This window comes from Artemia sp. Qi Xiang Cuo, chromosome 8 (genome assembly GCF_049724085.1).
Source record: "Artemia sp. Qi Xiang Cuo chromosome 8, ASM4972408v1, whole genome shotgun sequence".
Taxonomy (NCBI): Eukaryota; Metazoa; Arthropoda; class Branchiopoda; order Anostraca; family Artemiidae; genus Artemia; species Artemia sp. Qi Xiang Cuo.
This window is the reverse complement of record NC_142801.1, coordinates 43,176,293-43,193,768: the sequence shown is the minus strand read 5'-3', so window position 1 is coordinate 43,193,768 and position 17,476 is coordinate 43,176,293. Positions and strand designations below refer to the sequence as shown.

Here is a 17,476-nt window from a genome sequence, read left to right as displayed (position 1 = left end):
TAAATATAATCCCTTACAAGGATAAGAACTTCATTAAAACTATTCTATCTATTGAATCGAATGCTTGCTCACAATCTATAAAACTGAGGACGAAAGGTTTTAGATTAGTCAGGTGCTTCTCAATTGTTAACCTAAGAGCGAAAACATGATTTACACATCCTACATTCTTCTTTAAACTGCACTGTTCTTATCTTGAAACTTTGTCTGAAGCATCTCTAAAATCTAAAGCCTCTAATCTCTAAGCCTCATCATACTAAATAATATGTTACACACAGAAACCAGACTAATGCCTTTATGCTTACCATATTCATTCTTATCACTTTTCTTATAAAGGAACACACTAGTTAGTTTCCCTTTTTTAAGAATCATATTCATAATCTTCAGTAACTTATTTCTAACTTCATAGCCAACATATTTGAGAAAAGCATTAGTCACCCTATAAGCACCTGGGGCCTTATTATTTTGTAATCTATTTAATACTGCTAGTTGAGTTCTGCTCTCAAATAAGTAAACGAATTGATCACAATGATCCCACTCTTTAAAATTTGAAAAGTTTAGATACGGAATATTAATGCCAGTCAATGTTGATTTTTCAATTCCTTTATAAATGCGTTTTCCCAATCTTTTTGGAAAGTCCAAAGCAGAAAGAGACAAAACAGCGGTGGTTGTTAATTGATTTTAGAATGAAATACTGTTTACAGTATTTTATACTTCAGTGATAGATTATGTGCCAATGCGCGGTGACTGGTTGTAATGGAAACGTATACATTTTTCAGTATTCAAGCGCCTCATTCAGTGACTAAGACTGTGCTGTAAAAACGTGCTCCTAATCTAGCACAGCTCTGAATATAAAATTCTCAAGCTTTCGAGCCATTTAGATATGGATATCAAAATTTTAGGCTTGTAGCCCTTTTATGTGAAAAAAAAGCACGACTGGTCACACTTTTTAGGTAAAATATTGTTTTTTCGGCTCTCATTGTCCTGCTTTTGTTAACGTAGTTTATTAACTTCTGATCCTTGCTCAAATAGAATAGTTCTTTATGAATAATCTTGGAAATTTAAAGAGCTAAATTTAATAAACATTCAAGAGGATTATCAGTTTACAGAAGCAGCTAATGATTTAGCTCAAATTCTTTCAGGATTAGTGTATTTTGATGTAAACTGGTCATTTTTCAGCAGCTGCAACCTATGATGTCAAATACTGATGCTGAAAATTTTGAAAGCAACATACTTGCCTCTGAATAGGCTATGGGGTTGCAAAGGCTGTTCTGTCCAACTTGGCTTGTAAAGACCTTATGAAAGCTTCCTCTGTCTGCCAACTTTGCCATGATGTTGCTGAACACCTGTTCTTAAAAAGAACTAGCATTCATTGGGATTCCTGTTTTGAACGTTTTGGATTTCCATTGAGAAATGGAGAAATTAAAATTGACAATTTCTTAGACAACTTTAGCTGTAATGTTGTTAGTAGACCAAAATTCTGTATATGTATCACCAATGCTAGAGACATTGTAGGCCTAGGAAGAATACATGACCCTAGGAAGCATGTGACTGAAGAGCAGAAAAGAGGCTGGAAGTGGGGGACAATACCAACTAGCATTAAGAAAACTAACTGTAAGTCTATATTTTAAGTAAAGTAAAAGCAATGATAAAATTTTAGTTTAGCTAATTTTGCTATCTTGGAAAGGGGTTAGGTAAATTTTGGTAAAGTTGTACAAAATCATATTATTGAGTTAGGAATAAAGTAAATACACCATTTGATGCCTTTTTTTATGCTGATTACAAATATAATAATCATTTCTATCAGAAATGAATTTCAGCCCACCCTTATATAAACCTAACCTAACCCTGACTTGGCAGTTAGAGGGGGGGGGGGCTGAAATTCATGTCCAATATAAATGATTATTATATTTGTAATCAGCACAAAAAAAGACAACGAATTGTGTATTCACTTTAGTCATAACTCAATAATATGATTTCGTAGAACTTTACCATCCTGTTGGTAAAGTTTTACGAAATCATATTAGCCTATTGAGTTACGAATAAAGTGAATACACCACTCGAGGCCTTTTTTTATGCTGATTACAAATATAATAGTCATTTATATTGGAAATGAATTTCAGCCCCCCTAACCTAACCCCCACCCCCCTAGGTGCAAATATATATCCTGAATTGACATAGGCTATATAAGGGGGGGGGGGTTAAAATTCATTTCTGATAGAAATGATTGTTATATTTGTAATCAGCATAAAAAAAGGCATTGAATGGTATATTCACTTTATTTGAAACTCAATAATACGATTTGGTAAAAATTTACCAGGGGTTAAGCTAAGAAAATAAAACTTTCAGTGCCTAATAAATCCAGGGCCAAAAACACTCTGGGAAGGTATTGCCAAGTTTCCATGCAATGGTCTTCTGATTTCTAAGTCTTAGAAATTTGCCTACTTGACATGTAGGCAAATTGAAATGACACCTATTGAAATGTTGACAAAACAATATTTTACTTTAATTTTCAGGTATTACTATCTTTTACTCTTGTTTTAGTTCTGAAAATGCAATTCCTGTTATTTGAGTAGAGTTTTAAGATATTTTAATATATAGAAGAATTTTAAGATTTTTGGTGTTTTTTCTAAATTCAGGAAATGTTTTTTCAGATCTTTGAAACCTTGTAAATTGGGATTGAGCAAAGTTGTGAAGCTGAAAAAAGTTTTCTTTTACTTCATTTAAGCAGATGATCTGTATTGCAAGGTTTTACTTTCATAAGACAAATATTTTGAAGGTCATCAAGTGTCACTGCTGTCAAGAGAGAGAAGAAGTAGAGATATGTACTTCAAAATATATTCTTGGACATACTTTATTCTGTAGATCCATCCCTGAAAGATTTATTTTCCTAACCTGATCCCTTTCCAAGATAGCAAAAAGTAGCTAAGCTAGAATTTTACCAAAGTAATTCTAAAAGAGCACTTAAACAATTCAGTTAAGTTTTGTTGGTATATGTTTAGGCCTATCTTTACAAGGACAGCACTTAGACAGAATTCATATGTCTCTATGAACCTAGGACCGTTCCTAGGGCTGGTGGTGTCTAGGTAAAATCAAGCTTGCCTATTGAACAATTATGAGTAAACTAGCAAATGCATAAAAGAAACTTGGCTGCCACCCCTCTGCCCTGATTCTCAGGGCAGTTTACCCTAGTTGCCCTTTCCAACATTGAAATAGACCTTTGTTTTGTACTTGATCTGTTATATAAAAGCATTTTAGACACAACCCTTTTACTACCAATAAAAATTTACACATTATGTATACATATATAATATAGCCTACTTATAAATATATATTGTACTCACATTTTGGTGTTAAAGTGTTTCACCCCTCGCCCTGCTTGCAAGGCCCTCTTGATACTTTTTGTACTGATAGATTTAAAGACAAAATTATTCAGATTTTCTCAAAATTTAATTAAAAGTTTAGTTAGTTATCAGATCCAAATAGCATACTTCCAGAATTACTTTTATTCAACAATACTTTCAAAATTTCAAAATGCTATTGTTATTTTTCATGTGAGGTAATTTATGCTGTGGGAAAGTAGTTTTTTATTAAAATGAATTTGATTTCACATCTGTTTTCCAACTGAGTGTAATTACCTTAAATCACAGCTTGTAGCAAAATTAAGGATTTTCATCCTTCTAATGCTCTGTTATGACTTTAAAGGGTTGTTTGCTAAATTTTTGTTGAGGACTCAGCAGCTTCCCAGTTGTACAGGAACTCTTGCTTTAGCCATTCTTTGTCTAGATTTTTCTTGAATACACCTGTTGAATCAGCAGCCACTGTATTTTCAGAGAGTAGATTCTACAAGTCCATTACTTGTTGGCTGAAAAAATGACTTCTTTCTTGGACTAAGGAGCATTTCTTGAAGATCTTTTTGGAATGACCTCTAGTCACAGAACGTTCTGGAGGGGGGGGGGGGGGTAAGGAGAAAAGGGAGAACATTTTTGGAAATAGTTTTGTGGGTCATTATCATGTCACAGTGTTTCCTCCAGTATGCAAGAGTAGGAAACTTCAAGTGACATAAATGCTCTTTGTACAGCATTTGTTTGAGGCCTTTGACCATTTTGGTTGCTCTTCATTGAACTCTTTCTAGAATTTCTTTATCCTTCTTGAAATAGGGTGATGCCAGGGACATTCCAACCTCTAGGCATGGGCGAACTAGTGCCTTGTAGAGCTTCATAAACACACTTGGGCATCTGCAAGAGATAGTTCTTTTGATCATTCCAAGAGATAGGAGGGCAGACAACAATACAGATTTTGCATGAGTACAGAACCTAACTTCGCAATCAACAATGACTCCAAAATCTCTTTCTTCAGAGACTGCAAAAAAGGGGATTACCTTGGAGATGGTATTGTTGATGTGTGTGTTATGATTGTCAAAGTGGATTACATGGCATTTGTCAGCATTAAACAAGAGGAGCCCAAGTCCCAAGAATATCAAGGTCCTTTTGAATAGATTGCCAGTCAGAGGTTGTGGCTGCTTTACCAATAAGTTTTGAATCATCAGCATAAAGAGTGAGGAGGTTTGAGAGAAGATTGGGTGCATCATTTATATATAAGTTGAAGAGACTTAGCCCAAGAATGGTCACCTGTGGAATGCTGCTTAAAACAGTTGTAGGCAAGGAGAAATGAGGGACACCTTGAGAGTTGTGAACTTTACATTGTGGGTTCTTTCTGAATGGAAACTCTGTATCCACTGGACAATAACATCATCAACAGCTGCTGCATTTTGTTTAGTGATGAGGAATTAATGGCGAACCCTGTCAAATGCTTTTGAGAGGTCCAGGAGCACAATATTGACAGGTAAATCATTATCCAGTAATGATATAACATACTCATTTGTGTGTATTAAATTACTATCAATAGATCTTAAAGATCTGAAGCCATGTTGATTGGAAGTGAGGATGTTGTTAATTTCCATGTGCTGAATTAGAGCTCTATTGACAAATGTCTAAAGCACCTTTACAACTGCAGAAGTGATGCTAATAGGACAGTAATTTTCTGCATGATCTTTGGGGCCTTTTTTGTGGATTGGTGTTATATTGGACTTTTCCCAATCAAATGGTAGTTCTCCATTTAGTAGGGACAGCTGGAAGAGTCTACACAAGGGAGCACTGAGAACAATTTGACATTCCTTGAGAAGCCTTGGGTGTATTGCATCTGATCCTTTGGATTTATTAACATCAAGTTTTTCCAGGCTATTTAAGACCATATCTTTGGTAATTGATAATTTTGGCATTGGATGCCATATTAAGTTTGATGGTGCTGCAGGGATAGTTGAACAAGATTGGATGGCGAAGGCAGAGGCAAGCTGGGTATTCAATACATTAGCCTTATCTATTGGTGATGAGTGGGTTATGCCATTATGTTTGAGGTCAGGAATGGTGTGATGGTTAGGATATTTGGCAGAAATATGTCCCCAAAAAGATTTGGGATTTGCCTTGATATCTGTGGTAAGCTTCTCCTCATGTTGAGACTTCAATTTCTTAACTAAGTTGGAGGCAAGATTCCAAGCCTTTGCATACTTTATCCAATTTTCCTGAGTTTTCTCCTTGTTGTACCTTTTCCAGGCTCTGGCTTTCCTGTTGATTGCTCTTTTTGCATCCTTTGTGATGGATGGAAGTGTTTTTGGCTGTTTTTGGTAAATGACACAGGAGTGCTTTTTTTTCAGTTGATATGAGGGCTTCTTTAACATTTGTCTATGATATATTCATATCAGAAATAATTAGTTTTGACCAATTTATTGAGTCTAGTTCCTTCTGTATTGCTTGGTAGTCAATAAAAGTTTGAGGACAAACATTAGTTTGCAGACATATATTCAAGGAAAACACAGAGAGGATGACTGAGTGGATGCTACCAACTGAAGGAAGAAATTCATTTCTGATTAGGGAAGCTGGATTGCTCAAAATTACAATATCCAACAAGGAAGGATTCTGGTTGCCATGATGCCTTGTTGGCTTGTCAACTGTTTGGTGAAGGAAGTTGTCAGATAAGCAAGACACAAATGGTGAATCTCCATTACTAGATACTACATGACCAAGACCATAAACCCACTTGATTAATGGGAAATTGAAGTCGTCAATAATTATCAAATCAGATGATGCCATAGATGCCATTTCATCAACGATAGTTTTGAGATGTATTTCACAATCATCAAGACTGGATGCACTAGGGCTTCTATAACACACCCAATACAGATTTTTTTTATTTTCTTGAAGAGTAATATCAAGCCATAAACTTTCCACCCAGGGTACATTGAAAATTAAACAGTTAATAAGACTAACCTGGAAACCTTCCCTGACATAAATACCATAATGACATAAATGACATAATGGGTAATTGTAATGAAAATAAATTAACTAGGTTATTCACATAAAAGTAGTGTAGAGGACAACTTTTTTCAGTCTGGGATTAACTCTATTGTGGAAGAAATTACAAAAAAAATAAATGTTTGTATTTATTGATTGAATGCATCAGTTTTTTTTATGGAATCCATCCCCCAATGAAGAGGAATTTTCCAGTTTGTACTTTAATAGTTTTCAACTATTACAGTTGAAAAATGGAATCATGGTTTTAAGGAATCATGCTTTTTCAGACATGAATAAACCTAAGATGTGTCCAGGGAGATGTACAATATACTTGTTTTTTTTCTTATTTTATAGGTCCAATAAAATTTCTACGCTGAAGCCCAAAATGGGGGAAACAGAGAGAATCCATCCATTTAAAAACGTTTTGTGACAAAATTTTGATGACTTCTTATAAATTTTAAAATCTCATTAACAAACAAATGCTTCAAAACAACTTATTACTATAAAAAAAAACAACTTATTTCTGAATTTAAAGGCATTAGTTTACTTGAAATAATTACTTTACCTTAGGGATTTGGTAAACAATTTGCTGCATGTATTTTTGTTTTTGTTATGTAGTTAAATATAAATATTTGGATTTGCCATCTGATTGTATATCTTTTATATATTCAGTTTTTGCTTTGTAAGGGGTGAGATTTTACTACAGAAACAATAAATTAAATATTTTTCCCTCATTATCTCTCATTTTTATTGAATTCCAAGATCCTGTAGTTCAATTAACAGTTTCTCTTCAAGGACTTGATTGTTTACAGTGTGTTTGTAGACTGAAGTCTTGTAGACACAGTATTTGTACATTGTATTAGGGTTACTAAATACATTTTCTAAACATGGCAAGCATTTATAAATCATTGTACTGGTGAGCAAAACAATCTGCCTAATAACTATTTGACTCTGATTTTTGATGAGGCACATATGTTTTTTCTTATGAGTTTTTAATACTTATTGCTGTTTGTTTGAATAATATTGTGACTTCTTAGCTTTTATTTTTATTAAAATCAATTGTTGTGTAGTTCAAGTTTGTTTATTTTTATTTTTTAGGGAGAGCAATGTCTACATCTTTACCATGTTCAGATTTTCTCATCATATCTGCTTTTAGTGTGATTGGTACTTCTGTTGATGGAAATATTCATGAATTATGGGGTAGCGATACTGGCTTCACTATTTCGTCATTTCCAGATATTCCAAATGTTGCTATTAGTCCTTTCAAGCTCAATTGGACCCAACTTGATAATGCCATAAAGGTTCTTCTTTTATTATTCTTGCATTTTGCTGCAAAAAACTTGCAGCTACAATCAGAGCTGAGGCTTTGCCACATTACCACTTTAAGAAAGCATAGCTCATAAGGATTATTTTATGTTAAAAAAGTAGGCCTATAAGATTGTGCAAATGTTTAAGGTTTTAATATTTTTCCCAAGCTGATTTTAGCTTAAGTCCAATCAGGGTCTTACAGAAGATACAAGTGATAGGTACTTAGGCTATATATGAAAAGGCAAATAAAAATATAATTTTGTCATTTAATACACTTCTGTATTCCTATGTTAGTACCAATTGCTGAATCTTTAAATGCCAGCTTTGGTGAGAATCAAACACCATTTATGTAATAATTATATGATATGCTTTAATGTTTTTCTTGATCATTACAATATTAGTATCATATTTGTAATCAGCAAGCTCAGCAGCCCATATGCAGTAACTTTGGTAAAAATTTTATACCATCCATGAAATATGTGCATAGTTGATTTGGGATAGTAGCACTGTGATCTGAGTAATTTTCATGGAATTTTGACATTAAATGATTTAGATTGATTCTTTAAATAATCTCTTAAAAATTATGAAGTGAAAGAATTACACCGCTCCTACAGAAACACCCGGAAATGTGTAGGGGAGTTTTAGAGGGGAAGGGAGCATTGCCACTCTTCAGGCCCTCAAATCATAAAAAATATAATTTCTTATTTCATGATTACTTATTTTGCACTTTATTTTTATTCTGATATTTATTAGACAAGTTTGGACCTTTGATGTCTATGTTTTAATATTAGCTTCCTGTGTGTGGTTGGCAAGCTCAGGAATACTTAATAACTATTTTGATGGTGATATTGCCCTAAGAGATCAACTTTGCTGCCCTTAATCATGTGCACCTTCATATGACACTGACTTTGAAAAGGTTTAGTATGTCCATTATATTCACGGTTTGGGACCTTTCCCCAAGGGGCTAGGTCTACAGTTTTTTTGTCCCTGGAGGTATTTATTTTTACTTTTCAATCCTTCTATTTGAAAATTCAATTTGATGTCATACAGCACAATGTGGTTGCTTGGAATACATAGGGCTTTGAAGGGATGGTAAGCTGTATTCTGATTGATTTGGACCAAAAAGTCAACACAAAAGCTATGAACTTCTGTGGTATGCAATGATCTATTTGAAAAAAAAAATGATGAATCATGAGAGGAGTATTGCTTCTTGATCTCATTTTACCTCGATTGTTTATATATAGTATTGTATCATTGCACGTCATCTAGAAGGGAAGAGGTCAGGGATTATTTTTGCAGATGGTAGGGGTACTTGAAGCCTATTCTTAGATCTAAAGATCATTCTCAAACTCAAAGGCCTGTCCCATTTACCATTCCCATTTCCTTTCCCATTTCCCATTCCCATTTCCTTTCCCATTTACAATTTGATTTAAATTCATAATGGGGAGTGTAAAATATCCTGCTTCAATGACAATTTAGGTCATAAAACTGCTGTTTCACTGGCAATTACGATTATGAGTTAATAATCTAGAATCTGGGTTTTGGTGGATGGTGAGTCCTATTTGGGGACAGCCCGATTTTCCATCGGCACTTGATGGATAACCAAAAGGACAATCTTTGGCAATTTCTCTTACCTCACTGACAAAATTTGTCCTATGTATCTCATCCTTTCTCTCATTACAGCACAGCTTGCTGTTTGAAATACAGTCAGTCAAACAGGAACCCAAAACAATCAGTTGACGATTCCTCTTGAAAGCATCTAGCAAATATTCCATCTTTCATAGTGCACACGCTTCATAGCCAAAGCTGACCACTGTCATCACTATAACCTCTAATGTTCTAACCTTTGTTCACAGACTCAATCTTCTGATTCTTCCAAAATAGATTTCAACTATGAAAAACACCCTGAGTTTTGGTTATTTTATCTTACTATCTTTACTATTAATACTACTCAGATAAGCTTCTTGATCAATCTTCTTTTTACCCAACATCTCCTCTCCACCTTCATTTATTCTTAGTCAACACTTAGACTAGTAAATTCAAACTATAATTGCTGAAAGCTTTCTTTTGCAGTTAATATGTTTTGATTTTGTAGAGTTTCGATTTTTTCATTTTAATTGTCCTATTCTAGCAAGTAGGCTCGCAAATTTGAATTTCAGTATTACTGATTAGTTCCTTAAATTTGAGTGACTAAGTACTTTTTCAAGAGCAATCAACTTAACCTGCTCATTTTTTTCAAGTTTTGATATCTAGTTTAGTCTGTATAGATCTCTTAAGATGCTGAAGATTGCCATAAATCCTCCAGTTTGAACAAAGAAATGGACTTTGTTTTTCTTAGAAATGGACTTAGTTTAAAATACGTCCTTTAATTAAGTAAAAGTTGGCTTCAATTAATTATTTTTTAAGTCTCTATTGTTCAGGTCGTTTTATTGTTTTTTTATAAAAGAAAAAAAACGAAGTTTATCAGGTGAAACTTAAAATATATAATATTTGTTTTTTTTTCGCATATGTACTCACGGGAAGACTTGTTAAATTTGATAGGACTTGATCAAAACCTTGGCCTTTCTCAAAATTCTAAGCCCAAAGCTTTGCTGTTATTTTACAGAAACTTTTCTACAGAAACTGTTGGCGCTTTTACGAAAAAAATTTCTAGGTAATATTTTTCTTCACTTATTTATAATAATTAATTCTTTAGATTGTGTAGTTTTCTTGTTTTAGCTGCTTATTCTTCTTTATTTTACTACTTAGTCTTCTCTACTGATTATTTTACTGTAGAATTTTCCTTTAATGCTGCCTGTTTACCCTTTTTTACTAATTATTCTTTGTTGCTTGTTTACTCTTCTTTGCTGCACTAATTATTTCGTAAATAACAACAAAGACCACACTGCCTATCTATCATAAACATCAACAAGAAGAAGAAGAATTAGGAATTCTTTTCACAAGAAAGTTGAAGTGCAAGAAACATTAACTAATCAAAATATTCTAAAGTCTGAAAATAAACCTATGGATAATAAACCAGCAACTCTATAAGAAAATTAAAATAAATTTTCTTGTGAATTATTATCGCTTCTAATCAGCAGTTGTACCAAACCAATCCTGCTCAACTCATTCTCAGGGCTATACTGTGGTGTTTCTCCTCCCCATAGTATAGTGCAGACGGTTTTATATCTTTCTATTTTTCATTCTTGTTTTAGTTTTTTTTTTTTGTTTAAAGCTTTTCCCAATAGGCAATGTTTAGAATTCATCAAAAAAAAAAAGTCCCACCAGATCCCAAATCAAGTTACATTGAATGTGCCATAGTGAAAGAAACCCATCTTTGTTGGTCAATTACACTACCTCGAACTTCAAATTATAGCTCCGATTCGGAGAAAAGGACAAGGATAAGTGTAGGGGCTAATGTAACCATAAATGATGATAATGTGTTGCAAGAGGTCCTCTCTAGAAGCTCTAAAAAAAAGGAAAAAAATCTTCCCAATCAAAAGCATTTCTCCTCTCTCTGCCCAATATCCTCCCTCCAAAAACTTAGGAATTTACCTTAAAATTACTCCTACTACCCCCTTTGAAATAAAAATGATCACTGCAATAAGAGTTGCAATTTTTAAAATGCTAAAATCAATGTTCTCTCTTAATATTAACCATGATGGATCTCTGCTAATAGCGGTAGAAGATCAGAAATCAACAGATACAATAATTAACCTAAAATCCCTTCTGAATACCCCAATTATTGCATCTAATTGGAACCCAAAACAATCACCAACAAAAATAGTAGTTTATAATGTTCCCCCAGAGATATCCACTCAGGAGTTAAAAGAAGGGCTCTCAGATAGGGCTGGAAACACAATCCCAGTTGAGGATGTTACCCAACTTGGCAAACCTAACTCTAATGGCCTAAAAACTAGTAGATCCTTCTTATTCACACTGAAGGAAAAAATTGATATCCCAGAAAAATTATTCCTATTTGGGCAAATCAAACCACACAAGGAATACAAACCTAAGCCTATCCAGTGTCAGAAGTGTCTCAAACTGGGACACACGACAAACAAATGCAATGAAATTCTCCGAGAGTGTAGTAATTGTAAAGCTTTTCATCCTAAAGAGTTGAAAACTTGCAACAACACTCAGCCTACATGCATCAATTGCAAAGGCCCACAGGAATCTACAAATAAATCACTATGCCCTGCATACAAGAAAAGAGCTCTAACACTCCAAATATCAACAGAGAAGGCCATCCCATACCCCATTGCAGCAATGTAAGCAAATGCTGCCCAACAATACCAAATAAAGCCTGTAATGAAACCAACCGAAACCCCCCAGTCAAACGCCCCCCCTGCATCAAGCACCCCATATAAAACCCCATCTTCTAAGCCCCCTAGCTCAAATCCCTATCAGAAGGAATCACCTAGCCAACAAGCCTCCTTGTCCGGTGAGATGTGGTCAGCCTGGCCCCCCTCCCAAGAAGATACAAACCAGAAACACTACCAGGAATTAATCCCTTAACCGACAAACAGGATGCACAGCCAAAAATGCAATTCCCAAATATATGCTTATTCATTCTAAACTGTAATGCAGTTCAGGCCATGAACATACATCAACTACAGAAAACAAAAATCATTGCAGAATTGGCAAAAATCTACATCCCAGATGATATGCTCAATTAAGCAAAAAAAGATCTTGCTTTACTTTTAACAAAGTTGAACATTGATACACAGTCATATGAAGAATAAATCAACTACACAACATATATCAATACTCCAGTGGAATGTAAGATCACTCACAGAAAATAAGTTAAATGAACTAATATCTTTTATGAATAATAATTCTATTAATATTGCTTGCCTTCAGGAGACTCATTTAACCCAAAATCAACAAATTAAGTCTCTGGGATATACTATCCTCGGAAAGGATAGATATTCAGAGAGAAAAGGAGGTGGGGTAGCTTTATTAGTTAAAAATAATATAAAATTTTGTGGCATCAATTTTCCAGATTTTGCAAATGATGTTGATGCAATTGGTATCAGTGTTTGGCTGAATAATTTAAAACCTACATAATAAGCTTTTATAACCCTAATGGCCAAACTACAGATGCCAAGGATTTCTTTAATTATATAAATAATTCTAATATGTTAAAAAATATCATTATTTGTGGAGATTCCAATGGCCACAGCCTTTTGTGGGGGAATAAACCAGTAAATAAAGCTGGTAAATTCATTGAGCATATGACTTCAAATAATAATGAATTAGCTGTTGCTACCCTCCTAACCTGAATACATATTTCAACCCCAAAAGTGGCAGATTCTCCAAAATTGACCTACAAATTGTGTCATTAAATTTTTTGAATAAAATTTACATAAATAAAATAGATAGTCTATGTACTGACCACTTTGCTATAGTTTGCTCCCTAAGTGAACCTGCTGAAACTTTATCTCATACCTTCAAATATATCAACACTAAAGCAAATTGGTCTATGTTCCAAATAAGCTAAATGATGAAATTACAAGTTTCACCCAAATTTCATGCATTTCTAACACAACAGTTGACACACATGCTGAAATCTTGACATCTTTACTAATAAATACAGCTAATCATGATATCCCCAGGACAACACCTAAGAAAATATTCCCTAAACAAATTCCTAAAGCATGGTGGACAAATGAGTGCCTAAATAAATGGAGAATAAAAAAGGCAGCTAGGACAGAATTCATAAAAAAAACCATCACCTACTACATATTCAAAAAAATTACAATCAGAATCTAATCTAAAAAGAACTATAATAGATGCTAAATATAAATACTGGAGTAATTTTGCAAATAATCTCTCCAGAGAAACACATGAGGCAATTATACATAAAGTCATAAGCCACATCTGTGGGAAAAAGACTTCCCCCAACCCACTCTGTATGAGCTTATACATAATAATACCCATTATGACAATGATAATGAAAAAGCTAACCTATTTGCAACTCTTTTTGTTAATAAGCTAACATCAAATAATCAAAGCACACTTTCCCCAATTCCTATGAATCCAAAATACCAACCACGCCCGGGATCCGAGCACATAAGTAATCCATTTTCAATCTTGGAAATGAATAATGCAATACATCATATTAGGACCAAAACTAGCGGTAGCTACGACAATATACACCCTACATGGATAAAGAATCTCACACCCTCATACAAACAAGAACTGCTAAAATATTATAATTACGATTGGGCATCTTCTATGTTCCCCAATATATGGAAATGTTCGTCCCTCCTACCAATCCTAAAGAAAAATAAACCCAAAGATAACCCTGAGTCTTATAGGCCCGTAATGATTACTCCTGTGATGGGGAAAATAATGGAGAAAATGATCTATCACAGACTCCTCTGGTTTGTTGGAAAAAATAATATGATCCCTCACACTCAAACTGGATTCAGGAAACACCACTACTCAACAGATGCTTTCATTTTGCTAACAAATGCAATAAATGAATCTTTCTAAAAAGAATAATGTCCTAGTTGGAGCTTTTCTAGATTTTGAAGGGGCATATGACAATGTGAACCACCAAATCCTTTTAAACAAACTTGCAAACCTTGGAGTACCCCCTAAGCTAGTATTTTTATTAAATCCTTCATAGAAGTGCGAAGTTTCATCGTTTGTGTTGGTTCAGCCTCTTCACCCCAAAAGACAATAACCAAAGGCCTACCTCAGGGAGCAGTCCTCAGTTGCCTTTTATTTGCCCTTTATCTCTGGGACATGAACCTACCCCACACGAATCTACAATTAGCTGATGATCTGGTGCTATGGTCATCTGGCAACACCTTTCAGATAGCACAGTCAAATCTGCAAAAGTCACTTTTCCAGTTTGAAAAATTCTCTCAACATTCAGATTTACCCATTGCACCCACCAAGTCAAAAATAATCCAATTTCACCGGAAGCGAAACCATGTTAATGCAAAACTAACTCTAAATAAAACAAATATTCCAGAAGATAATCATATTAATTACCTAGGTCTCATGCTTGACCAAAAACTTAATTTCCACCTCCAAATTTCAAACTCAATAAAAAAATGCTATAGAAAAACAAATATACTAAAAAGACTTCTTTCCACACCCTGGGTAAGTAAGGAGAAAACCTTACTCCAGTTTTATAAATCACATATAAGACCCCATATTGACTATGGGCTCATCGTCTATGGTGAATGTGCCAAGAACCAGATGCAAAAAATTGAAACAATACAAAATGATAGAATACGTCTCATAATCGGTCTTAGGAAACCCACAAGCACCAAGTTTCTGCTTATGGAGAGTGGATTAACAGCAATAAGGGAGAGACATAGTTTTCTATTGACAAAACATCTTACAAAAATTGAATCCAATAGCATACACACCCTACATAATTGGCTAAGAAATCCAGTCATGTATAGAGGCATTGCAGACGAGCATGCGAATATCCAGAAGAAGTTCCCCATACCAGCAAAGTCTATTGCACCCACTTTCCCCCAATCCCCCCCCCCATGGAATTGGTCAAGTCCCATGATAAATAATGAGTTCTCAAAGTGGAATAAAGATTTAACCCCCATTGCTTTTGTCACAAAAAATTTGCTGAATTTAATACAGTTACATATAAAAATCACTTTTAAATATTTGTTTATGAGTCCAAAATGAATGAGAAGGTTGCAACTGGCGTTTCCCTTCCTCACCTGAAAATTGCAATGGGTGAGAGATTGTATCATAATTTATCTATAATGTCTGCTGAGTTAAATGCCATAATCATGGCATTAGAACACTTTAAGGAAAACCAACCTTTGATTGCAAATTCTAATAATATTATCATATATTCCGACTCTCTATCAAGCCTTGAGTTGCTAGCCTCAGCTCCTCAGTATAAGTTGGACATTGAAACTCATCGAAGTCTCACTATTATAGATAATCTTTCTTCAAGTGGCATAAAAATATATTTTTAGTACATCCCTAGCCACTCTGGCATAATTGGTAATAGTCAGGCTGATGATATAGAAAAAACGGCTCTAAGTATTGACCAACCGATTGGGAGACCAATCCCAATTAGAAATATCTACCGATGGAGGCTATCAGATATTAATTTTAATCAGATTAATCCTATCCTTTCCCCCTTTCCCAATAAGTATCTTTCTAAAATTTATCATAGAATTCGTTCTGGAACAAATGGACTAAATTTTCTTACATTTTCATATGAGTTTTCTAATTCAAGTGGTTCAATCTCCCTGTCCCCTTTTTGCAGGCATTGTAATATGAATAATGAAACAATTGACCATTGCCTATTTGAATGTAATATGCTGACGTCTGCACAGCATACATTGCTTTGTAAACTGTTAAAATGCTTCAAACACCACAAAATCTCACTATCAGCCAAGAGCCTAGCCAACTATACCTGCACACAGAGCACAGAAATCGATATCTATCATCTTATATTTGAACTCCTTGAGTCAAAAGATCTACTGAAAGATATCTGAGAATATCTAATTAATAAGAAACGACCAAGCCAGTAGCTCTGTAGCCCACAGAGTGAAGCAAAAAGAAAAGGGCTAAATAGTACTAACTGAACAGCCCGCCTGCTTTGAATTAGAAGAAGAAGAAGAAGTCGATATTCCTAGCCACTCTGGCATAAGTGGTAATCATCAGGTTGATGAAATAGCAAAAAATGCTATAAATATTGACCAACCAAGTGGGAGACCAATCCCGATTAGAGATATTTACCGATGGAGACTATCAGATATTAATTTTAAAAAGAATAATGTTATCCTACCCCCCTTTCCCAATAAGTATTTTTCTAAAATTTATCATAGAATTCGTTCTGGAACAAATGGACTAAATTTTCTTGCATTCTCGTATAAGTTTTCTAATTCAAGGGGTTAAATTCCCCTGTCCCCTCTTTGCAGGCATTGTAATGTGAATAATGAAACAATTGACCATTGCCTATTTGAATGTAATATACTGACGTCTGCACAACATACCTTGCTTTGTAAACTGTTAAAATGCTTCAAACACCACAAAATCTCACTATTAGCCAAGAGCCTAGCCAACTATACCTGCACACAGAGCATAGAAATCGACATCTGTATTTTTTTGAAAAACTTGTTTTGTGGAAAAAGTTATTTTAATTAATTTCTGTTCGTTCGAACAGAACGTTAGTTCTGTTCGTTCGTTTCTGTTCGAAAAAGAAATCATCTCATAATTGAACTCCTAGAGTCGGAAGATCTACTGAAAGATATCTGAAAATATCTAATAATCATGAGGTAATCAAGCCAGTAGCTCTGTAGCCCAGAGAGTGAAGCAAAATTAAAAGTGCTAAATAGTATTACTGAAAAACTCTCCTGCTGGTTAATAGAAGAAGAAGAAGTTGAATTCCATATTTGAATGGATATTTCGACCCTATGTTGCAAAACATAAATATCAATAAATAGCAATAGTACTGCCTAAGTAAAGAACAATATTGGCCCAATGTATCATTTATTTGTTTTAGACCAGGGCACTTCGTATCAAAGGAGTTGTCATAGAAACTTCGAAAACGGCTCATTTGATTGGAAATTGGAAGGGCTTGTGCCTTTATTAACAGTCGCAATTGACTGGAAGGCAACTAACGCCCATTCCTCGCCTATCATTTCCCCAAACACATCCAATAACAATTTTAAGATAGCCATTTTGTTCGATATAGTTAAGAGATCTAGAAATTATATCTTTGCAGAGGACACTCCCCCCACAGTTCTCAGGGCAAAAAGGGCTCATTTGATTGAAAATTCAAAGGGCTAGTGCCCTTTTTAATAGTCGAAAGTGATGTGAGGGCAATTACCCCCCCTCTC

The 17,476-nt window shown here is 34.5% G+C and overlaps 1 protein-coding gene across 1 annotated transcript in view; it reads left to right on the top strand.

Annotated features, from left to right (window-relative positions):
* Positions 1-1,054: 1,054 nt before the first annotated feature.
* Positions 1,055-17,476, top strand: part of LOC148949434 (uncharacterized) — a 74,040-nt gene continuing 57,618 nt past the window's right edge. The window contains exons 1-2 of the mRNA XM_089093461.1: positions 1,055-1,611; positions 7,446-7,648. Of these exons, the coding sequence (XP_088949587.1) occupies positions 1,296-1,611; positions 7,446-7,648 (519 nt within the window). The 5' untranslated portion in view covers positions 1,055-1,295. The remainder of the gene's footprint in view (positions 1,612-7,445; positions 7,649-17,476) is intronic.